A 24,941-nucleotide genomic window follows, 5' to 3' on the forward strand; every position below is an offset into this window, starting at 1 on the left:
AACTATCCCAGATTTTTCTTCTCTAGGTTTTATGAGCAGGGTTTCTGTAGAGCCCTAAGATCGTTTTAATATGTTCAGAAGAAGTTTTCACAGCCACTGAATTAGAGAGCTTTGTCTCATGAAAGTGTAAGAGTAGCGTGTTTCTTGTCTGCTTTTATTAGCCTTAAGAAGGCACTGGATTTTCTGGCATGATTGAGGATACTAAAGGGCGATTTATTCCTTTCTCTGGGTAGGCAGTTAGTCTGCATTTACAGCCCATGGTATTGCAGTCTGCACTATCCATATTAGCCAGTGTTGAATCTGAATGTATAGCAATGTAAGTATTCTGCTAAAATTTGTGATAGGTACTAACAGTAAAAGCATACCTTATTTGATGGCAATCTAAGAGGTTGCATTGTATTTTACAGCATCCTCATGCTAGTATCTGTTGTTTCTAATTAGGCACAATTTCCTTAGGAGTTTTGAAATAATTCACTGCATTTTTATGTTGTCTGCATTTGAACAATTTCTTTTTTTTTTTTTTTTCCATGTATGTTTTATGAGCTGTTTTCTATAAGAAGTGGCTTGCTGAAAAGCTGTATTTTAGGGCTACGATTTAATGTTCTAGAAGAATGTAGGAGTTGTGTGTTTTTTGTTGTTGTTGTTGTTTTTTTGCTAAGCGCACAGGAGAACTGCTTTTTGTGCTACCGTCATGGATTAAAGTAATGCAAAGACAGCGAGTGCAGCAAACCAAATTAATATGGGAAGGTTATTACTCCATTAGAACAAGAGAAAAGTGTACCCCATGCTTTTTAAGCGCGGAGGAAAAAATATATATTTTCACTGAAGTTACATCCTCTTAAATGAAAAAAAGAAGAAGATAGGAAAGCGTACTGTAAAACAGTACTGCTTAGGGCAGTTCACAGAATAATACCATGGCTTAGGTTGGAAGAGGCCTCAGAGCTCACCCAGTCCCACCCCATGCTGTGGGCAGGGCTGCCCCCCAGCAGCTCAGCTGCCCAGGACCCCATCCAGTCTGGCCATGAGCGCCTCCAGGGATGGGGCACCACAGCTTCTATGAGCAGCTGTGCCAGAGCCTCACCAACCTCTGAGTAAAAAATTTCATCCTAACATCTAACTTGAATTTCCCTTCTTTTAGTTTAACCTGTTTCCCCTTGTCCTGTCATTATCAGACCATGTAAAATGTTGATCTTCCTCTTGTAAGTTCCCTTCAAGTACTGGAAGGCCACAGTGAGGTCATCCCAGGGCCTTCTTTTCTCCAGGCCAAACAAGCTTAGTTCTTTCAGCAGGTCTTCATTGGAGAGGTGCTCCAGTCCTCTGATCATCATTATGACCCTCCTAAGGACCCACTCCAACAGCCCCACATGCCACTTGTGAGGGGGGCCACAGGCCTGGGTGCAGTACTTCAGATGGGACCTCATGAGGGCAAAGTGGAGTGGGACAGTCACTTCCCTTACTCTGTTGTTGGTGATCAGTCCAAAAATTGCCCATAGCTGTTTTGCAAACTGAACTGTAATTATCACCGTGAGAGTCTTCATGCTAAAAAACCAACAACAATGGTAACATTGGGGAAAAAAAATAAAATGGGAGAACTCTTATGTAGAGAACAGCAATGAATAGTCTTGAAGCAGCATCTCCAGATGTGGTTACCTATGTGTCTGAAATGTGTGGGGTGTGTATGTGTTTTAATTTTGCATTAAGAGCATTTAATGAACCTTCAGCTTCCACCTTCATGAGCAGCAGTGCAGAGCAAAGCCCTTGGTGTGCATGCACTATGGGCAGCTGTTCTGGGCTGAGGTGTGCCTGGATGCAGGGCTTGTATCCAGAGCCAAGGCTTGCAGGGCTGCCCCAGAGGTCATTTTTTCTTTTGCAGCCTCACCACTCACTGGGACAGCACTTAGGAGCAACAGAAGCATATCAGTTTATTGGACGTTGAAACCAAACTCATCACTTAACATTTTGAGTTGTAGGAATATTTACATTGACTTTGATGCTGCCTGTGCAGGGAAAAGCCTGATTGAAGCATTTGGAGCATTGCTTTGAATAAATAAGTCTGTTTTCATGCTAACACATTTTTATTTACTTTTGAGATAGGGCTGATTTTCTTCATTTTCTTGTTTAATATAAAGAAGTTTGAAATACTAAACATCAGGACTCTCTAAGGCTTGGAAGGGGCTGTGAGTTATTTGAGATTGGACTTTGTCACTAGGGGGCAGTTAGTCACAAAATTAGCTGTGGGATTTCAGTTTTGTTTTGCAGAAGTTTCTTTCTCCAAAGTACCTTCTAAAAAATACCTGTTGATTTTTGTATTGATTCAACAGTGTGAACATACAAATATCTGCTGCTGCCAACACAGCTGTGTTTCAGGGCAGGGATCTGCAGTTAAACATTTCCTCTGGGTTGCGGGATAAAGGACAAGGCTAAGGAGAGGCTGCAATGTGCAGGATTTAGCACATACATAATACACTCAGGCTAAAAATACACCAGAAGGCTGCTCAATTAGTATTAATTTAATTATTAAAAACTAAAGTGGAGCAAATAATCATATTTAGCAGCAGGGGAGAAAATAAACACAAATGCAGTTACATTTCTTGCAAGCACTGAAATCTTTCTGCTTTGAGATGCAAAACCTCCTCTTGCTGAAAACAAAGAAAATCAGAGCTCTTATTTACACGTACCCATCCAGAAGCATCTGGGATGCCAGCTGGAGTGCACAGGGGTTTACAGTACTTAGTGCTTCATGCTACTGCCTAGGTTCACCCTGCCCCAACGGCTTCTGATGGGATGCTCAATACGTGCTGTCAGCCCGGCCACACTTGAGCATTTTGGTGGCAGTAACTTGTTTTGTGTCAAGAAATGACTCGTTTTACCTACCAGTTGCATGTCTGTATGAGTTTGCCACGAGACTGCTTTTCTCCATTCCCCTCTGACAGATGAACAATCACAGCAAGCTGGTAAGTACTCTGAGGGGTGTTCCAAGCTGATGGGCTTTGCTGTACTTTTCTGTCTGTCACTGCCAATCATGGAGAATGAAGAACTCAGGGACCGTTTTGGCCAGGCGTTGCAATGCTGAGGCATGCAGAATGCAAGGATTAGTTTACACATGCTTTCAGCAGGCATGGCATGCAGTCCTATTGCTGTGCTGTAGGGCTTGTTTGTTAACGTTGTCCTCAGCTTCTGACTGGTGCTGGCCATAGAAGGCCTTAGTTAGGTGTTACGTGTTTTTGCTTTAGCTGCTGTTGGCAATCTCATCAGCTAGTTATGTAATGAATCTGCTATAGTGAGAGGGTGGAGCCAGAGGTGCATATTACAAATGGGAACCTGAGAGGGATTGGAATCAGGAGGGGACAGAAGTGCCAGACCACTGGTGACAGAACTCTAGGAAGGGGATGAAGCAATAACAGGGACCTACCATGCTGGAAATGTGACTTGTTTATTCACTTTGTTTATTTTAAACTGAATAAAGTCTCTGTAAACATGCTTTCAATAAAACATGGAAATGTAGGTGGTTTCAAAAGTTTCAAAAATAGTTTGCTAAATATCTGTGTGGGCATTTCCCTGTATCTCCTTCGAGGGAATGCTCTTGTGATACATTTTAGAAGACCTGTGGGTGGGATATTAAAACTCCAACAGATAGAAAAAATGGTTCTATTTTAGAACCATTTCTTCTGATTAAGGGGCATTAATTCTGATTCGGGATTACTATTAAGGGCATCTTGTGCATTGCCTTCTGCACACATGGACTCAAGATCAGGTCTTTCCGTGTGGGCTTTGTCCCTCCACAAATGAACATACTTGCACCTTCTGTTTCATAGCTCGGGCGGAAGCAGCGTTAAAATCCAGTGGTTAACATGTAAAAAGAAAAAAGATTTCCTATAGATTCTCTATAGTTACAGAATTTAAAATGATTATCTTGAGCATGGTTTAGAATTGAAGAGGCAAGTCAGCCATGGTAACTGTAAATTATGGTAACGCTGCTTTGGCTGAATGATAGGTCAAGTCTACCCAGACAAATTTTTCCCAAGTATCCATTCACGGTGCTGGATGTCTGCTCATTGAGACTGTCTTTTATGGTGCCGACTTATCTGTTCAGGCATCAAGATCTGCCTGTCTGTAGTATATGCCAGGTGCTCAGATGACCATATAAGTGTTTCAGCGCAGGGATTAGATTACAGGACCAGGATTTATGAGCTGAAATTCTTTTTTCCTCTGCCTGTCATGATGAACTTCACTACAGTATGGCTTCTGCTACGTTTCCTGGAAAGATAAGGCAGGCAACTGAATTCACAGTCACAGTGATTGAATGTTATTAGGGAAAGCTTAAAATTAGGTTTTACAAAAACAAGATAAAAGTATTCAAGAAAAAAAATATATATCCGCACCATTTGGAATGGCATTCTCTCATGTAGCTTGCAGTCTAAAAGCATTTTTGACTCCAGTAGTTGAGAAAACAGACTATGGTCAGCTTAATTATGAGGCTGAAAGAATTTTGAACAATTAACAAGTGGAGTTCTCAGGTTTTGCTTCTCATGCATTTTAAGTGAAGCAGGTAGAGGGCACTAGGTGCTAACGTTCAGGATGCTGCTCCATTGTGCTGGTTCTTGGCATATTCCATGGCTGGTCTTCAGCTGCAATAGCAGGGTACCTGTACTTTAGATTAGGATAGTCTGGTAGCACTCACACAATCCATTAACACAACTCAGCAGTTCGAGTTGTAACATCTTGAATTGCTAAAAGTGGGCCTCCTTAAGAATCTGCTTATAAATAATACAGGCACTGACTTGGAAATGTTCCATGCAGGCAAAGTTTAGAGCTGACATTGCTGACTTTGCATAAAACATCTGAGATATTTAGTGTTCTGTGTGTATTGAGCTTTTCACTTTTTTAAACAAATGAAGAGAGAGGCTTTATTTGCCAGGAAAATGAAACTCTACAGGAAAAAAAAAGATTTCTAGACTGAGGAAAACCATTGGAGCACTACTGTAGGAATTGCTTAATTAAAATTTATTTGTATCTAATTGATGCTGTGTAATTTAAAGTAGTGTTTATGAGTTTATTACACTGTTGAGCTATTTGCAGTCTTTAAATGCATGTCTGTTTTATGAACAAAAGCAATACACCTCTCAGTTCTCAAAAAGGCTCATTTGCTTTTTTCTGTTTATTTTTGTCCAGTTGCAGGGTAGCAAAATCAGGATAAAAAAACAATTTGACAAGTGATAGATGTATATATTCCTGTAATACTTCCACTCAACATCTCTGGAATGTGACCTAGAAGGATGATCTGGTGTATGCGTGTGGGTACTGCAGTTCAACCCCTTGCTCTCAATAACTTTCTATGTAGTTTTGGAAATTTCTGTGTATCACTAAGTTTTGCACACAGATCATAATGCTTTAAATACTCAGTCTGTCTTCTTTTCTGTTTTGCTGTTACCAGGCTTCTTCACTACTTAGTGCTACTAGAGTTTTGGTGTCCAGAAGACAATGTGTACAAGTTCAGAGAAGCTAACTGGTGGAAAACAGCACAGTAATTATTTCAGTGGTTGTCTGATGTGCCCCCACTGTGATCTGTGTGAGATAAGGAACATGACTTCCCTCTCCCGTTGCTGTGCTGACACCACCTGGGCATGTGGTGGGCCCTACCCATCACATTTTGGATACTGGGGATCTTCAGACTCTGAAGTATTTGAAACTGGGGTCTTTAAAATTATTATTATTATTATTTTTAATGTTCTGTTGCAGTACATAAATACAGCAATACTAGATCAGACCTGAGCTCCACCTTGCTCAATTTCCTAGCAGCAGATTGAAATCTGCCAAGCTCTGGCAGTTTATTTTTCAGGGATTTCCTGTGCCAGAGGTGGCTTCTGTTTGCTTATCAACCCTCAAAGGATTTCTCATCTCTCGGCTTGTTCAGTCATCCCCTGAATCCATGTTAAGTTTCAGCAGCCGCTGCATCCTCTGGTGAAGAGTTCCTGAGTTTCCTTTCCTAGTTGAGTGGAGAGCTGCTTCCTCATATTTGTTGTGAACCTGCCATCTGCCTGCTATATCGGGTGCCCCTGGCCCTGTGTTTAGAAGAGACAGTAAGCAGTCAGCTCTGATTCACCCCTTCGATGTCACTTATGATTTTATATCTCTATCCTATCTCCTCTGGATTGCTGCTTTTCCAGGTTTTGTAGTAATGCTCCTTACAAACCAGCATGTCCTTTTTGTCCACCATCTTCTTTTTTTTTTTTTTTTCTTCTCCATTTCTGTTGCAACCTTCTCCACATGAGTGGAAGGATCAGAATTGCTTAAACTACCTAAGCTGCAGGATTGTATATACACTGTAATGCAACACTTCCTTTTTTGTTTTTCCTGTAGTCTTCAATTTGGGAACAGGAATTATTCAATCTGGAGAAGAGGAGGTTCAAGTGAAACCTTAACTGCTCTCTACAGCTCCATGAAAGGAGGTTGTGGCAAAGTGGAGGTCTGCCTCTTCCTCCAGGTAACAGCAATAGGATGAGAATCAAGCAATAGGAGTGGCCTCAAGTTGAGCCAGGAGATGTTCAGGTTGGATATTAGGAAACATTTCTTCTCAGAAAGAGTAGTGACATACTGGAACAGGTTGTCCAGGGAGGTGGTGGAGTTGCTGTTCTTGGAGGTGTTCCAGAGCTGTGTGGATGTTGCACTGAGGGACGTGGTCAGTGGGCATGGAGGGGATTGGCTGGGTGATCTTAGTTGATTTTTCCAACCTTAATGGTTCTTTGAACTTGCTCTTTAACTTTTGAGCATCACAGAATCACAGAATATCAGGGATTGGAAAGAATCTTGAAAGATCATCTAGTCCAATCCCCCTGCTGGAGCAGGAACGCCTAGATCAGGCCACATAGGAATGCATCCATGGGTCTGATGTTTATATAGGAGTCTCACTACCCCAGTATCTTGTTCCTGAGTAGCAGAGTTCCACACTCAGTTCAGCACCCACTACCTTTAAGTAAAAATGTTTTGTTTTTTTTTCTACTTAGCATCATTTTGCAGAAATTTTACTTCACATAACACCAGACTACCTACTTACATTTGTCTTTAAGTTCTTTAGCCTCCATTGTTTCTACTCCTTATTTGGGGGTGGAAATCAAGTATCACCATCTCCCTTCCTCAGATGACTTTAGCAACACACTGAACAATTTTAGTCCTTTCTTAGCTGCCAGTAGGACACTGTTGGTGCCTTTCTTTTGCAGTGAGATTATTATTAATGTTCATGCTCTGTTTCCTATCTTCTCTAAATCCACACAAAGGTGTTCTCTCTAATTCCGTGCCTGTTAGGTTTCTGTAAAAAATCTTATGTGAGAGATTATCAAATACCTTTTGGAAATCCAAATAGACAGTGTGTCTGAGTAGGAGAAAAAAGATATGGAGTCCCATACAATGCAATGCCTGAAGGAAAATAGCAGGCAGTCAAGAGACTTGTTATTGTTGCTCATCTGAACTGTTCAGTCATTTGTGACAAATATCAGTATTCTGGATGATTCACTAGCAGCTGAACAGATGAGGACTCTGAGGATGTGGATTTACAGTGGATTTATGCTGATCCATGTGTAAGCTTCCTCAGGAGAGGACTTCTCCTCACCCCCTCTGTTATCCCTAACCACGTGTTTCAATCCATACAGCTGATGGGGCCGATCTGAGCTGTTAAGATGGAAAATCAACCGAATAAGCAAGATGAGAGTTTTTTAGCTGAACTGGATCGGTGATGATTTTACCACATGATGTGAGGCACTAGTACTGTCACAGTGAAGGAGGAGAAGCACACTGCTGCAGCTGTGGAATACGGCACTCTCCATTCTTGCCAGACTTTGAGCAGCTAAACCTAGTCATGGAACCAAACCCTGAGCAAACCTGTGTGGGTCTGTAGCTTGTCTGGAGTGGTAATTTTAACTAAGGTCATATGAGTGTTGGGTGTGAAGAGGTAGTAGTGTGATGTGATGCTGTTTGATTTTCTTTTTCCAGCAATGAGGCCATAGTGCATTAATGAAACTGATCTATTCTCAGAAATGAGAATAAAAACTTGAGGGATTACTTCATGACTGGCTCTGTTTATGTCTTTGTGGCATTTTCCTGCCATCAGTTAGCCCAGCTTCCAATATACAAGTTATTTTTATTTTTATATTTTTACTGTATTTAACTTAAGTTTCACGCTGTGCAGTAGGAATCATAGGTGTTTCCTTTTCTTTTTTTTTTTTTCTTTTTGTTTCTTCTTTTTTCTTTTTCTTTTCCCCCCATGTCTCTTGTAGCTAGTTATGTGTAATTCAAAGAGATTAAAAATACTAATGGGAATAAAGACATTACTGTTGTGTTATATGCATGGAAGAAATCTGAAACTCTTGAGTTGACTGCAGCACTGTTATTACAGAGTCTCCAGCTATACATCTAATTAACCATCTATTTAAAAATGCTGTTCACTGGTTTCACTCCCTGCCAGCAGCATGAGGATGCAGAATTAATTTTTTGGAAGATATGTTCCTCATTACACTTGCAATACTTGAACCTAGTCTTAATATTGTAAACAATCCAAAGTACACAAATCACTTCAATTATATCAAAAGGTTAATGTGTTCACAATACCCAAAAGTTGTGTGGGTGGGTGGGTGGATGCTCAATTATCACATTTTGTTCTTTAGATCCCTCAGAAGGCAGAAAATTCAGTCTTGTCAAATTGAGTATTTTACTCTTCACTAATTATTTAAGAAATTACAATTGGAGTTCCAGTCCAGTATATTTTCTAATATGAAGAGAATTTTTCCTCATTGCCTTTATTTTTACGTTTTGTTTTTTTTGTTTTTTTTTTTTTTTTAATTTAGGTATCATAGAATATCCTGAGTAGATAGGGACCCATAGTCATAATAAACTAAATAGAAATATGCCTTTTTCTCCTCATCTCTGGAAATACACCAAGACTTGCCCCCACAGTTAGCAATAAACCAGTAACATACTAGGTTTTGTTAATAATGAGATGCATTGTTGGCTTTGTTCTTGAGCCAGAAGGAGAGAGATCTGATCCTGAGTGTTCAGTTCAGTAGAAATCAGTAGTTTACATGTGAATAATGGCATAATATTATAAATATGTCAGTTGGTACTTGCTGAAGCTTACTTACATGGTCAGTAATTCACATGTTGATTCGTGTCAGGCACAAAGGATAGTTTTATAAAGCCTTAAGAAGAATAGAGTCCTTTGGGGAAAATAGACATGGGAAATTTTTCATTCATAAAAATTCATTTTAATTTAGTTACTTGGTATAAAGAACTTATTTGTAATTCCTTTCGTAATTCCTTCTCACCCTTGCAGAAGAATTAATGTTGTCCTCAGTTTTGGGGTATCATCTTCACTATCCATATTAGTGCTTACCCAGGACTGAGTAAACTGTCAGCCAGTGTGATTTCTGTTCTGCCTCTCTTGGTTGTGCCTGGAATGTTGCAACCTACCATGACAAACAGGAAGACTTGATAGTTCATTTTCTCTGAGGACTTGTTAGCCCGTGACATCAAAGGTGGATGTTGGTGGTATGGCAGTAGAGATTGAGACTTCCCACCAATATTCCATTGCATGTGGTTGCCATGTGACAGATGGCAGCAGAGGGGCAGTCAGACAAAATGGCATCTGACATGGAAGCATGTGTGAAGCAACAGTGCATTACTGAATTCCTAGATGTGGGAAAGTGACACCTACTGACATTGACTGATGTTTGCTGTACATTTCTGGAGACCAACCAGTGGTTGTGAGTGCAGTGAGACAATGTGTTGCATTTCAGGAGTGGTGGCAGAGACATGAAAGACAAATCACGTTCTAGATAACCATGTGGATTTTTTCAAGTGCAGCATGCAGACTTTTGGTCACTGCAGATGAAAATGCATAGCTATATGTTGTCACTGTGTTGAAAAACAGTGCTTTGTAGATGAGAATTTCCTCTATCAAATGATATTATTGTACTCTTTGTATCTGATGTAGTTTCTGTGGAAATAAATAGGAGGCACTACTTTTGGAGTAACTGCATGAATAGCAGTGTGCTGTATGGTCATGTTCTACTTGTAGGCCTCCATAAAACTGCACCCGTGCCTTTTATTGATGTGAATTTTACCTAGGTACTAGCTTTTGGGTATATACATATGGTTCTTTGCAAGCAGCGGTAATATATTCTGAGGGCAGAAAATGTTTGTCTGTGCAAAACCTGCAGATGTGGTTTTAAAGCCTGCCTAGCGATTTACCTTCTGCATGTGAAAAAGTTGGGTTCTGCCTTAGAACACCTCCTTAGCCTCTTTCTGAGTGATGGAGTTGATAGAGTGCATCATTTGGGCTTTTGCCATCAGGGTACTTGCAGTTTTCAGGGTGGTGGATGCCACCTAACTACCATTATTTTAGTCTGTTTAATTACCCATGTTTTCAGTGACATATATGAGATCAGTTCACATAATTACTTCTCCAACTTGCTTCATCACCCCTGCCGCTTCCTGCTTCTGAGCGCTGCCAATACCAGAGTTGGCAGTGCAAGGATGGTACACAGAGGGAGTTCAGAAGGGATTTCTGAAGCAAGCAAAACGGCTCCTGCCAAACCAGGCTTGGAGCATCAGGGTGCTGCACCTGCAGGTACAGAGGCGGTTGCAATTAGCCCCAGTACATGCAATATACACTCAGTTGCTTCTCAGTTAGCAAAAGTTAGTGGTGGATTGAATTACAACCTTGAGCTGCGGGTTTGTCTTTAAAGGCAGCAAGCATAGAGGATTTATTTATTTATTTACTTGTTCAAAGGCTTAAATGTGCTCTCATGTAGCACTAGTGTACCCTTTGCAATTTGACCTTCAAAGTTCATTTGGGATTTTTAGGGCAGACATCTCCTAAGATCAATAAGATTAAATAATTGCTGTCTGGTCTCTCTCACAATTTATTTATTTATTTATTTTTTACTTCTACCCATGGATTACTATATTTCCTAGTCCACTGTCTTTTAAATGTGGAGGGGTACACTTTGAAATTCCACATTGCAAGAACATGTTCAGAAAGTATGGCTGAAATGCTCTTACATGTCTGCAGAACTCTTCTCATTGGGGATTGTCTGCCCATTGCTATGGGCTGTTCCTTCCAGGAGCTCCTTAAAATATTACCCATCCAAAACTATTAAAGCTATCTATGCAGAAAGACAGAAATAGGTGATTTACTTGGCTCTGAACCCCCATCTTTATCTGAGGACCTTATTTCTTAATAATAAAAACTGTGCTAGCTTGATCTTTGTGTAGGATAGAGAAAATGGGAAAAAGAGATTTAACAGTGCTTATCATCAGCAATTGACTCAAATTGCAATAAGCAGTAAGTAGTATTATTTGTTAATATAACCTTACTTGGTAATGTCTCTTGTAACATAGTTATGAGTGGCAAGTGCTAAACCTATACATTCTTTAGTAATTCACATATGAGAAATCAACTACGTTGATTAAACAGTGTTTTCAAGCTGTCCAGATCCATCTGAGAAACCAGTGTGCAGCAGTGGTTGAGCTTCCTGCCCTCCTGCTTTCTCCACAACTTCTTCTGACTAGCACTAACCTGAATCTGTGTGCATCCTTAATTCATATCATATGCTCAGTCATGGGTGACCTTTAACAAATGACTTTCAATCACTATAGCTAAATTCAGGCACTAGAGTTGATCGCAAAAGGTCATTCTCTAGTTGTACAAAACATAGATAAATTTGTACTCCCTGCAGCAACTGATTGCTGTAGGTTTTTGTTTTGTATCTGACCACTCTTAATGCAGAGCCATGCATTTGGAAAGGTTATATCCAAGCTGTGTTTCTCTTTGCCCTTCTCCTTATAGTTATCTTTCACGCTAAAATATCCTGTAAACAATTTTTTTGTTCTCCAGTTGTTAATGTTCTGTTTCAAAGGGTTCCTCTTTCACTTTTTCTTCCAAGTTCGTCATTCATTACTTGCTAGTTCTCATGAATGTAATCCTTCTTGCAAATGTGAGCACTGTCTTTCTGTGAGTGTTAGATTCTCATCAGGGAATGCTTTACTTTGAAATGGAATGATTTCAGTGAAGTTATTTGGGGCCAGTGTACTAAGAGCATGCCTTGTGGTGGCACATTTAGACCTTAAACAAAGAAATGTGGCAGATTCTTGCAAATACAGTTTATTTATGTAGGCATAACTCAGAATGGGTAATAAATTGAAGCCATATTTGCTCTCAACACCATCGGTCACTTCCTGGCCTTATGTTGTATAGACAATTCATCTCTTTTTTAGTCCTGAAATACAGAAACTGTAGACTAAGGCTTCCCATTGAGGCTTTGCTGTGGGACTCTACTTTGTAATTAGTGCCAAGAAGCTGTATTTTTCCACCTCTGTTTGGGCTTGCTATATACTCATCTTGCTATATACTCATCTTGCTTGCCGGTGCTTCTATTTCAGAGAAGCTTTGTAGCTCTGTTTATGGTGCAGTTATCCTAGAAGGTGAGTCAAAATAATAATAACAATAACAATAATAATAATAATAATAAAGACTGAATTAAAAAAAAAAAAGACTGTGTATATAATCCTATGGGAGCTTGTGTGTTGTTCGCCATTGGTACTGGTGCCCTTGTCTTCATATGCCATTTCTAGGCCATTCTAATTAAGATTAGGCGGGCACTGTGAGCTTCATAGCTGGATATCCACTCATTTTCACTACAACTGAAAAAGCAGCAGATCTTCTCTATAGTATGCCACAATGGATATCATGAGGACTTGTGGCTTTGACACAAAGTAGTTAAACTGACTGCAAATTTCAGCTTTTGTCACATTCCTTGTCTGGGTGGGGACTGCCATATGTTCTTAATGTGAACAGAAATGAAGCAGGATTCAAAGCCAAAACCAGCCTACTGTAGTGTCTCAGCCCTGCTGTCAGTGCAACGCAGAGCTTCAGCTCTCTAGCCTTGTAACAGGGTGTATTAGAGACTATGATGTCCATGGCTCTTATTTCTTTGTGGGGACCATGAGCACACAGATGCATACACTGGTTGTTTTCCATAATCTTTTCCTTTGTGACAGGTCCTAGCTTCCTGCTCACATTGTAAACATCAGACAGTTTCCCTTCAGTGGGAAGAAGACACCAATCCCTCATTTAACACAAACAAAGAGCCTTAGTGTAGAAAACTGCAAAGCACCAGCTAACAGGAGGAAATGGCTTCTTTTCTGTCAAAGTCCAGAAGCCTACTTTGTGGAAGGTAATTGCAGCAGCAGTTGAGCTCAACACTGTAGCATAGTTGGAGACATTTTAACATATTGTGATCTACCCTTTATATAATCGCTGTATAATAAAGCTCTGTGTGTAGATAGCAGCATGGAAGTAAAGGCTGGTGGTCCATCCAATTTGAAATGGGAGTCCATCAGCCCTTGCAGCATGAGAACTGGGGAAGTTTCTACCTTAGGATCTGGAAGATGTTGTGATCAGGTTTGAAGAAATGTGCCTACTAAGCCATAATTAACTGATCTTTGCTGGCATAATTGCAGATTAGTAGGAATCTATGATTTGCTCCATTTGGTTCCTTAGGAAAGCAGGAGTCTGAGTAACTGATGAAATGGCTAGATAAAAGAGAAAACATTTCAAAGCATTTGCACAGTAAGCTGTGAAACAAAACTGAAACCAGCTATTCTTATTGTTAGATACAAGATGAACGCCAAACAGGCAATGAAAATATACACAACATTGACTTGGAAACCATCCAAAGCATGATATCAATATTTTGTTTATACTAAAAACAAATGTGCTGTCTGGCATGTTTCTATCATGTCAAATCTTCCATCCTTAAAGGAACAAGGTGTCAAATGTTCGTTTTCTCATTTCTTAGAAATACAGAGTATAACCAGCTAGAAGAAAGCAGGTAAATATTCCTGCCTACTAGTTGCATTGGTGAGCATGCTGGCAGTTCTGTATCACTTGAAAATTTTTGTCAGTGTTGATGAGATAGAGGGCAGGTAAAACTCATATATTTATTAACTTACATTCTAACATCTTTGTCTCCTTGCTGTAAGTACAGTTACACGATGTTAGCTAATGCAGAATTTGGCTAAAAAATGGATCTGAATTGCATCTCCACCTCTTTTTTATGCACAACAGAACTAATGAATTAAGGCCCTCAGTCCTGTTAATGCTAATGTTTCTTAGCCAGGCCAGGAACATTTTTTTCCCTTTGAGGTTTCTTTTTGATAGGACTTTGTTAGGTGGAAACTGAATGGTGAATGTTAATCAGCACGAGACATTGGACTGCTGGAGCGTTCGTAAATGTTTAGTTTCTTGAGGTCCTTTGAACCTCCCAGAGAACAGTTCTGCATCCTTATTAGATACTGACAATTAAAGGTCTGTTTTCATATCAAAAGTGATCATGAAAAATTATCTTGGGAGACTTTAGAGTGCTACGAGGATTCCCATGTTTTGAGATGGCCACCTTTCTTTCATTTACTTCAATCAGTATCAACTTGAATTTCTATTTCTCTCTGCTAGGGCAAGTTATGAGTTGGCTTTGTGACAGCTGAGAAGGGATTATGCAATACCATGAAGATACGATTAATACATTTTAGGCCACTGTAACCATAGTCAGTTGCATAATTACCACAGGTGCAAGACTAAGCTCACCATGTTTTGAAGGAAGTGCTGTAACTGAACGGTTTTGCATTTCTGAATCCCATATGGGGAGGAAAATGTGATGCCTGTGTGGCTTGCATGTCCTAGAGAACCAACAGTTAAGGTGTAGGAAATGCATGTTTCTGTCCTAATTATTTTAATCTTTGTGTGTTAAGTTACAGGTATGTTCAGAAGTTCGTCTGTTACGGTCACATCTTCTCAGTTCCAATAAATAAAATGAAAAATAAATCTAGGTGTTTCTTCCTCAGGCTCTGGTGCCATTGGAAATTTCTTCAGAAGTTTTGTAAATGCATGTTTTGGTTTCCTTTCACTGCTCTAGCAGGTTAAGAAACCAGTAAGGAAAGTGGAGGGGATCATAAACAAATACACTGCATCTGTGTTTATTTAGATCTATAAAAATAAAAACCAAAAAAACTGATTTCCTTTAGTGCCATTCCCCTCATAGCTAAGTGGATATGGCTGTTCTAGATTATGAATGTGTCTGTTTCAGGGCAAGGCTGAGGGTCCTATCTTGTTTAAGGAATAAATTACGATTTGATTAGGTCGGAGAGGGGGGGGGGGGTATAAAAGAAACTGTATCCTTTGTTGCCAGGATTTGCAGCAGTCACGTCACATAAATTGGCAGATCTGTGTATTTCAGGGATTTTGCACTAATTAAATACAGTAGTATTCTTTTGCCTTTTGAAATGAAACTTTTTTTTTCCCTTCGCTATATACTTAGGGAACAAACATGCTGTCAAAATCCTTCATGTATCCAACTATTTGAACATAAGAAATAGCATCAAGCTGTTATTTGTTCTGTTGGAGCATACTCATATTTCCAATCAATCTTTTGTACCTGGGTGATGTTAATTATATTTGAGCTGGAAGAAGTTTAACATTAAAAGGAATTACAGCAGATTAATCTGTAAACCTGCACAAATATCACATTCCTTTGTATGGAGGTAAGCAGGGCACATTGTGCATAACTGTGTTGTTCCCTGTGTAGGTTGAGCACGTAAAGATGAGGAGTCCATGTTGCAGTTCCTCATGGCAGCGTCAGTTAGGACATGTCCCTGTGTCTTGCAGTGGTCACTTGCATTACAAAATGTACCTTGTTCTTTTCCTGTAAGGTAGTATTCTGTTCAAGAACAAATAAGCAACAAAAAACCAAAAACCCAACTTGCCCTGGAAACAGGAATTAGTGTACTAATTAGTGGTTGAAAATACACAGAAATCTTTTAAAGAATGTTTGCTGTAATTTTTTTTCTTTTCCTGAAGTGATACAGCTTGAGGTTAGCCCAAGAAAGCCATTTATCTCAATCACCCCAAACCATGTAAAAGTACTGTTTTATGCTTTTTTTGTGAGTAGCAAGACAAAAGAAAATCACTAAAAATGAATTAAGGGAGATTTGCTTCTCCACTTCCAGGTTTCAACAAATGTTTTGTCTCAGTTGCACCAGTTTCTCCTCAGTTAGTGTGGCAGGATAGCAGAACCTCAGCAAATAAGAACTACAGTTCATACTGGTGAACACAGATCTTTCGATTCAGAGCAACAGTGGAGTGTAGTTGTCTTTGATGGAGGCCATTTGACTGGCTTACATTGTCAAATCTGGTCATAAAACTCGACCAAGCACTATGCAAAATATATATATAGATATATTTCAGGAGAAACATGAGGGAATGATGACCAACTCGTGTTGTAGAAGGTTTGTCTCTATGAACTATGTGGACTGTGTGATGGACAGCTTTTATATAAATTTCCAAACAGCTGTAAACTCCCCATTTAGCTGATGTTTTCAGTGGCTGTAGAAATGTTGCTGTAAATTTTGAACTTAGCATCTGAAAGCCTGCAGGTAATGGAATGTCTGGCAAATCTCAAGAATTATATGTATGTCGTGACACTAATGCAGGTGTTGCCTCTGGGACTGACTGGCATGTTCTGATGGTTCTAGTTTTATCAGTGTCCCATTGCACTGTCCTTTCAATTTGGACCTTGTTCCCTAATGGAACTTGTTGAATCGTTCAGGTGAACAATGGCTGTCACCACAAGTGATCACAATGGCAGAACTTCCTCCTATCCTGCTGTTAGTTGTCAGCTAAAAGCTGCAGGTCTAACATTCTTTTGCTTTGTAAAAAAATTATTTAAAAAAAATTTAAAAAGCCAGGCTTTTCTATTTAATGGTTGTTGGTCTTTAAAAAATATGGCTTAAGCTTACTGATCATCTGTTACCAGTGAGCAAGAGGGATATAAGAGACTAGTCATGCTAAGTAAAATGAAGATAGTGTTTATTGCATTCATGTTTTTATATATATATATTTTTTTTTAATTTTAGATTTTCTCCTTAAAACAAAAGAACAGCACACAGCAAGACTTTGCAGGCTTCCTGAAATAATGGTGCCAATGTGTTTCCACCCTGATTTGCAGCATCTCTGTTACTACAGATCTTGGCCCCCTCTGAGCGTAACTGCTGACTGGGCCAAATTCACATAGTTGTTCCATGATGATGACAAGGATCATCTAACGAATAAATGGGGAACACAATATTCAATTTGCTGGTGACCTTGAATTTGATCTCTCTGCTGTCCTTAGCAGCCTAGTCAATCTCTGTCCTGTTTATCCCAAGTCATCATTGCTATTGTATCATATAGCAATATTGGCAACTTTCTCCTCCTTGTTACTGTAGTATTTAAATTGGTGAAAAAGAGAACTGAGAATGACTAAAGAACTGCATAAATTCTTCTTCACTTTTTCCTTAGCTGTGTCAAAAGTGGCCACAGAGGGCTTCCACTGTCTTCCTGTTCATTTTTGTATTTGTTTGAGGTAGAAACCACAAGTTTGATTGAAAATGCAATTTGCATCTTGAGACATCACTGGCAATAATGCAATGGCATGAAAGGCTACTCTTCACAGAACGCACTTTTCCCTCTGGGCTGACTTTAGAAACTCATTGATGTCACTTCCTTCCTCAGTCAGCAAGTGAATTTTCACTAATTTTCAAGACCAGCTGTCCATGTTGTCAATAGAAAGTTATTAAAATTCCTTTAAAGTGAATCAAAATAGCCTAAAAACAAATGTACTGGGAAACAGGAAAGCATCAGTATTCAAAGTCCACAAACCTTTGAGCAAAATAATGTTGATCTAACCAGAGATTTCAAGCACTGTGCTTTCCTAGCAACTTGTATATCATTACAGAATGCTAAAAACAAATACTCCTTCTATTACCAACAATGTATTTGGTTAAAAATGAGTTCCAGGAATCAATTCTGTTACTTCCAGAGACGATCTCAGTGAATAAAGAAATACATTTGGGGAATTCTCCCCAAAACAGTAGGTTTTTGGGTGGTATTTTTTGTTTGATGAGGGGAAAAAAAAAATGCATTGTTTTTATATTTAGCAAACAAAAGCAGAACAGAAGCATGCAGGAAATAATTATCATGACAATCTTACAACATAGCCTGAGGTAATTGTTTTTATCTGAGTTATCTGTATTGCTTTCCTTGAAAATAGGAGAAATCTCAGCAACCAGTAGGGAAGAACATTTTCCTTTAGATGTGAGTGTGTTTTATTACTTTAAATATTTTCATTTCATTTCAAAGCTTCTGCCTTGTGCCACACACATCAGGACAAAGAAATTCTGTTGAAATGGAACATCGTTTCTTGTGCTGAAGGAGGCAGCCATCCGTGTTAGGCAGAAACAGGCTCCCCTGGCAGTTAATTGTGTTACTAACATGTTGTAAACAGTGTTCTATCGTTATTACTTAAAAAACAAAACAAAACCGAAAACCACTCTGGTGAGTACATGTGACTTTACTGGATAGGTCAGTGTGAATTTCCCCACCATGTGTGGATGGTCTCCTGTAGCAAAGGGAGAGTAATTGATACCAGCTGCCTTTTTGACAGCTACTGCATGGGAACAGTAAGTTAAGCAAAATCACTTTGGATCTGAAAGGAAATAATAGGTCTGAGACGTCATCGCTGCTGGGGTCACAGATGACTGTAGGAGAGCAGTGTTCTGTCATCGGTTTGCTCACATCTTTAGGATCACACCGAAGAGTGCTGCAGAAGGCCAGGATAAGGGAGCAAGACCATAATTCAGCTCACCACTTTGTGGATATTATCAGAATAGAATTTTTCCCTTGAGCCAGCTGGTGCCAAACCCCAGTCGTGACCCTGGCACGTCATTTTATCTTAAGTTAACAAAAGAAGCTGCTTTTCTCCACAGATGCTCAAATCCTGAGCTGGATGCTGCCAGTCTCTCAGGCATGTATACGTGCAGCAGTGCATCTCACAGCATTAATAGCACGTGTTTGAAATTTATTGTCTTCACTTTGTATGTTGTAATTCCTTGTAGAGTACAAGATTAGCAAAATTGGATACCTGTATCAGTCTCATTTTTATGACATTTTGATCAGGAGGAGCTTGTTTTTTCCTTTTACTTAAGGTGGATTTCCATTTAGCAGTTACAAGTTGTTTATACATGTTAAACTCTATTTCTTAATTATAACATTCAGCTTTTTTCCTTTGTTTTTCCTGACTGCGGTATTTCTTGTGTGTGTATGTTATCATATTCATTAAAATATGCCAAACTAATTATTTTCTTTGTCTTTCAGTGTCTGGAGAAAAATTGCAGCAACAGATAACTATTCAGGTACTTTGACACTTCCATACTTTTTGTTACTTAACTTTTCATGTAGAAGAATTGTAGGAATTACAAAGAGGAGAACTTTACTGGACAGGCTGATATAAACTACATAGGTATGTTGGGGTTTCATCTCTGCTGTGAATTTTCCTGAGACCTCACTAAACGGTGAAAGTAACTGGGGAGGTGGGTTTTATCTTGTCTTTCTTACTGCATCAGCTGGGAGTAACTGTTTCAAAGATCATCATTATGTATCATTTTTTTAGTGTCTTAGCATCATGAAAAGGATATAAGAAACTATACTGAAGTAAAATTTCCCTTAGCCATATTGAGAAGAGGAAAGACATAGCTTTCCTAAAGAATATGCTCTTGGAAGGACTTGACTTGTAAAGAAATGGTGTGTTAGAGTTTCACAGGTCCACATTCTCTTACTGAATGCTGTTACCTGAATGCTATATAAGTGGGTATTTGTGCTGTTTGTGAGATTTATTTGTAAGTCGCTTAAAAATCAATCACTAAAATGTTGGTATTTCTGCAATAGCCCTAGATTAAGTAATCTTCCTCCTGAGCCACCAGTTGAGGCATTGGCATCATACCTGGCCATTATCTGATGATCTAGGTGGAGGACTAACCCATTAGGTGACTGACCACCCAAGGTAGCTGTGCACAGCTTGGCTTTGACAGCATTTTTCCTGCCATGGCACAGCATTGTACAAATGTCACTCACATGCAGTGTCTTGACCTGGCATATCTCCTGACCAAGTAGGGACCTGCCAGTCTGGAAGCCTGTGGGAGGCTTAGTCCTGTGACATCAACTAATAACCATAGCTTTGTTCCATTAGAGCTGTTGGATCCTCCCCGTTATCTCAAACAATTAAAGAGTAAACATATTTACCCCCAAACTTAGCATTCCATCAAGCAGAAAATAATCTTTCTTTTTTTTTTTCCCTAAATAAATGTTAAAATGTTCTGAAAGTTAATGGAAGTTCTGTGCTTTGACTGAGAGTTTGTATCCTAAAACAAGACTAATTAACATTTATAAACTAAATTGCATTTGAAAATTAGCCTGAAATGCCTGCCAAAGCATTTTGGGATGTCCTTATTGGCCAGAAGGGGGGGCAGTTGTATTTTTGAAATACAACTTGAGGCAACATTGACAAGGTTGTGGATGGCTTTTTGGAGATACAGTTCTTTACTGTTTCCCTGTGACAGAATCAGCTCAGTGGAGGACATTGCCCTTTGCTGAGGAAGAGTAGGTTGTGATAAAAAAGATGTTTGTTGTAGTTGCAAAAGGTGGACTTGCTCCCATGCTTTGTGTACCTGATCTCAGTCTTTCTGCATGCCACTGCCTTCTCTTCAAACTGCTGAGCTGCTCTGTCTCATCTAATTCTTCAGTAAAATTCCATTACTGTCATATGTGAAGGCTGTACACAGATAAAGCTATAAAAAGTTGAATTGGAGCTGGTCATTTCAAAGTGGATACCAGTGAAGTTGGTGATGCTCAATTCCAAACTAACTTCCTTTGGATTTCGAAGAAATGGAGGAACATTTTAGAAAATCATTTTGCTTCCAAGTATCTAACTTCGAATGCTATTGCAGAGGCACTGCATGTATGATTTAATACTACTTCAGTAAAAAGGTTTAAATTAAAGTTGATCTTAATGGAGTACCTCCCCTGAGAAGGTTCTTTTTATTCCTTGCACTGAATCAGATATTTTATACTCAGGATGAGGTACTTTTGTGACTTAATGTCTTGTGGTTGTCTTTCATGCCAATGAAACAGTACTAAGTTAAACTGCCTGACAGAAATCTCAGTGAGGTTCTGTAAAAGATGGATGATATTGCAACTCAACAGGAGCAAGAGTGTGAAGGGGCAAGTGGCAGGAGATGTCTTGTTGAGAACCAAGTGAAACAGGGTAGGGTTGGGGAATGGATAAATATGGAAGTTTGGGACTTCAGACATCTTAAACACCACTGATTTTTCTTCATGGTTCTTAGCTCCTAAAGTTTAAACAAGTTTGCAAAAATACTATACAAACATATGATGATGATAGTATCTGTTTCCCAACCCCACTGTCCACAGTTATCACCTTTATGGTCTCTTGTTCACTTTCATCATGAAGTATTAGTTGGTTTTCCTTAGGCACCCTTTTGTGTTAAGTGTTTGTGTAACATCAGTTGTCATCTACCACTCTACCTGAGCAGGGTCATCCAGTTGTAACTACCTTTGCAACTTCAGGGTAAATCCTAGCACCAATCTACAGCATGATTAGCTGTAGAATGTTAACTACTGCTACAGGAAATGCAAGAAGGTATGAACAGACATTGTGCTTTTAACTGTGTGAGTGTCTCAGCTATAAAACACATTGCAGACTGCCAGTCAGAGTCTGAAGGCAGCTCTTTGTTTCATCCTTGCCACTCAGGTCTGTCTGCATTGTGGTCTTCATATATACTTCTACATGTGGTTTTGCCTAGTGCTTCCTAGAAGCTCTGGGGAACTATCATTATTCATACTTACATGTTGAAGCTGAAGTTGTTTGTGTGGTCAGACTTCTGAGTAAAAATTTCAGGTGTTTGTCTGTTTTGTGGTGAAATTGTTAGTTGGGTCAGGAGTCTGTTGGAAGTGCTTCAAAATATGTCATATCATTTTTGTCCCTTAAGAGTTCTTTCCTCAAGGTGAGCTGTCTTGCATGTTGTATCATTCTTTCAATGTCTCTGTCACAGGGGATTTCCCATTCTGCACATGGGGTTGGGGAGGTACAATATCACAGAAAGTGCTGTAATGGAGCAACATACCTCATAGACCTAGGCTTGAATGAGGAGTAACTGTACGTCTGCCAAAGTAAAGAAGTGAAAAAAACCTCAAACTCCTCTTAATTGTCAGTGTAAGATTATTGTGCAGACCATGTTGGGGAGTGACTCATGCATTTTTCAGGTATCAGGTATCAATGTGGTGTAATAAACTTATGTCAAGATGGAAGATCAGCCCAATTTCTTTTCCTTAGTCAATGCTGAGGTCTGCTGTGGTACTCTCCCCTCTCCTTTTCATCCCCTTAGATGACCTAGCTAGAATAAGCTCAATCTGTGTACAGTGGCTTTTAAGTACAGGCTCTCTTGCTTTCAGGTCATATTTTTCACTGTTACTTTGTTCCCCCAAACTTAGAATGTTGAAAGCAATCAAAAGAGCTACTGCATTTTATCCCACTAAACAAAGGGAATGCTTTCATATTCTTCATAGAGTCCCATAATAGTTGACGCTGGAAGGTATCTTTGAAGGTAATCTGGTCCAACCCCCCCTTATTCAAAGCAGGGTCAGCAAGAGCAGGTTTCCCAGGACTATGTCTGGGTTTGGAGTATCTCCCAGAATGGAGACTCCACTGTCTCTTTGGGAATTTTCTTATATGCAAGTGACATTTCCTGTTATAATTACTGCCCACTGACTTGTTTCCTGTTCACCTTGTGTCTTCCTCACCAGTGCCTCTGCCTAATGCTGTGCCGGATACTGTTGACCTTTGCCATGAAGGCTCACTGCTGGCTCATGATCAGGACCAAAACCCCCTGGTCCTTTTCCAGACAGTCAGCCCCCAGCTTACAAGAGGGCATGGGGTTCATAGAATCATAGAATTGCTCTCTTGGAAAAGACCTTTAAGGATCATCAAGTCCAACCACAATCTAACAATACTATCTTAACACTCCTCTATAATAACCCTCCTCTAAATCATGTCCCTGAGTACCACATCCAGTTTTTAAACACATCCCGGGATAATAGCTCAACCACCTCCTTGGGGAGCCTATTCTAGTGTTTAACAACCTTTTCAGTAAAGAAGTTTTTCCTGATATCCAACCTAAACTTACCCTGGTGCAACTTGAGGCCATTTCCCCTCATCCTGTCAACTGTCACCAGTGATAAGAGACCAGCCCCACCCTTGCTGTAATCACCTTTCAGGTATTTGAAGAGAGCAATGAGGTCTCCCCTCAGCCTCCTCTTCCCCAGACTAAACAGCCCTGGGGTTGTTCTCCCCTTGAGGTGCACTTTGTGTTTCCTACTGCTGAATTTCATGAGGTTCTATTTACCACTTTCACAAGTATGTGGAGGTCTCCATGAATGGCAGCACAACACTCTGGTGATATCTGATATATGATCAGATACAAAAACTAAATAGGAAAACTTGTTCAGGTTTGCTATGCACTTAATGCTTTTTTGTCTTCCACTCTGACTGGATCTGATTCTGATACCAGTATCTACAAGTTCAGACAACATGATAATCATTCACCTATGAAGTATTGCATAGTACTGAAATAGTGAATCTCAGAAAAATGAGGGGAGAATATTACTCAAATAGGAATAGCAGACACTTTCATTTGAGAACCTTTTCAGTATACTTTTGGAGAAAACATTCTTGATTCTATTAAACAGTTGCTTGGGCTGTATAAACAGGAATATATATTCAGTGTGCATAGATGAAAATATATTTTATTAAGAGTGATTCTTGTGGTAAAAGCAACAATTGGACTATGCAACAAGCTGAGAAGAAGTTTGAACACTGAGCAAAGGTGATGAAAGAAGTGACATGAGATTTGAGGAATGAAAGGCAGAATGGCTGAGAAGTTGGGTTGCAGTCCTGACCCTCAGCTTTCTGGCAGTCCCTTCTCGCTCTGTAAAATGGAATGTTGTGGGTTTTTTTGTTTGTTTTGTTTTTTTTTTTTACCAGTGTTAATCAGAAATTGGAAATCACAATATTCACATGAGGTAGGCAATTATTATCTTTCCTTGTTTTCCAGACATTGAAAAATGAAGTGTGAAGGTCAAAAACTTTCTCCAAGTTACACACCAAACACTGTGGTTCTGGCCCATGCATCTGCCCTTAATTGCAGCACAGTCCTTTCTAATCATTCTTCTGCTTCAAAGAAGGACAGTGGTTGAACTAGTTAGTGTTTGGGTGGCGCACTGATGATCTGTAACACCACTCACACGCATACCAAGAGGACAGTTAGACCAAAAAACTTCCACAGAATAAACAGGAGTATTTTCTTTTACCTGTCATAAACGCGAGTTTGTTCCCTCCTGTGAAAACAGGATATATTACCTTCCATTTAGTGTCAAGAGGGAGTATGCAGCAAATAATTCCCTTTGTAAATTCACAGCCTATTTTGTTCCACAGTAATTTATTATTGTAATCAGTTCTCAAGTATTAATGGTTATTTTTGTGAAATTGAACACATGAATTTATTTAAAAGTGTATGAATGCAGACAAATACAGATTTGAGGTGTCTGTCAACGTAGAGGGCTGTATACATTTGTATTTATTTTTTGTTTACCAATAAAGTCATCTAATTTGAATATAATGTTGATTGTGATTGAATAGAAAGTGTTTTAAGACCTCTGGAGATCTTACCGCCTCTTCCAAAGCAATTTTGGGGAAATTGAATTCTTCATGCCTGAATATACATTAATATTCTTTGACTGAACCTAGTTTCCTTTGAAACCTTTCTTAATGTTTCTAAAAGAGCATGATGTCTTGTTTATGTTGGAAGATAAGTGTGTTTACCTGCAGACAAGACGGAAATGGATTCTGTTTACCAGCAGAAAGTCCCTGTGGATCTTAACAGAGCCACTAATGTGAGAAATATTGCCATATATGCAGAAGCACAGCACTACATTACAGGCTTTTTTT

At 39.4% G+C, this 24,941-nt stretch overlaps 1 protein-coding gene across 1 annotated transcript in view; it reads left to right on the forward strand.

Moving 5' to 3' along the window:
• The first annotated feature begins 4,238 nt into the window (after nucleotides 1–4,238).
• Nucleotides 4,239–24,941, forward strand: part of CHST9 (carbohydrate sulfotransferase 9) — a 31,723-nt gene continuing 11,020 nt past the window's right edge. The window contains 4 exon segments of the mRNA XM_072329848.1: nucleotides 4,239–4,270; nucleotides 6,361–6,439; nucleotides 6,442–6,484; nucleotides 19,238–19,275. Of these exon segments, the coding sequence (XP_072185949.1) occupies nucleotides 4,239–4,270; nucleotides 6,361–6,439; nucleotides 6,442–6,484; nucleotides 19,238–19,275 (192 nt within the window).

The sequence above is a fragment of the Excalfactoria chinensis genome, chromosome 2, assembly GCF_039878825.1.
Source record: "Excalfactoria chinensis isolate bCotChi1 chromosome 2, bCotChi1.hap2, whole genome shotgun sequence".
Taxonomy (NCBI): domain Eukaryota; kingdom Metazoa; phylum Chordata; class Aves; order Galliformes; family Phasianidae; genus Excalfactoria; species Excalfactoria chinensis.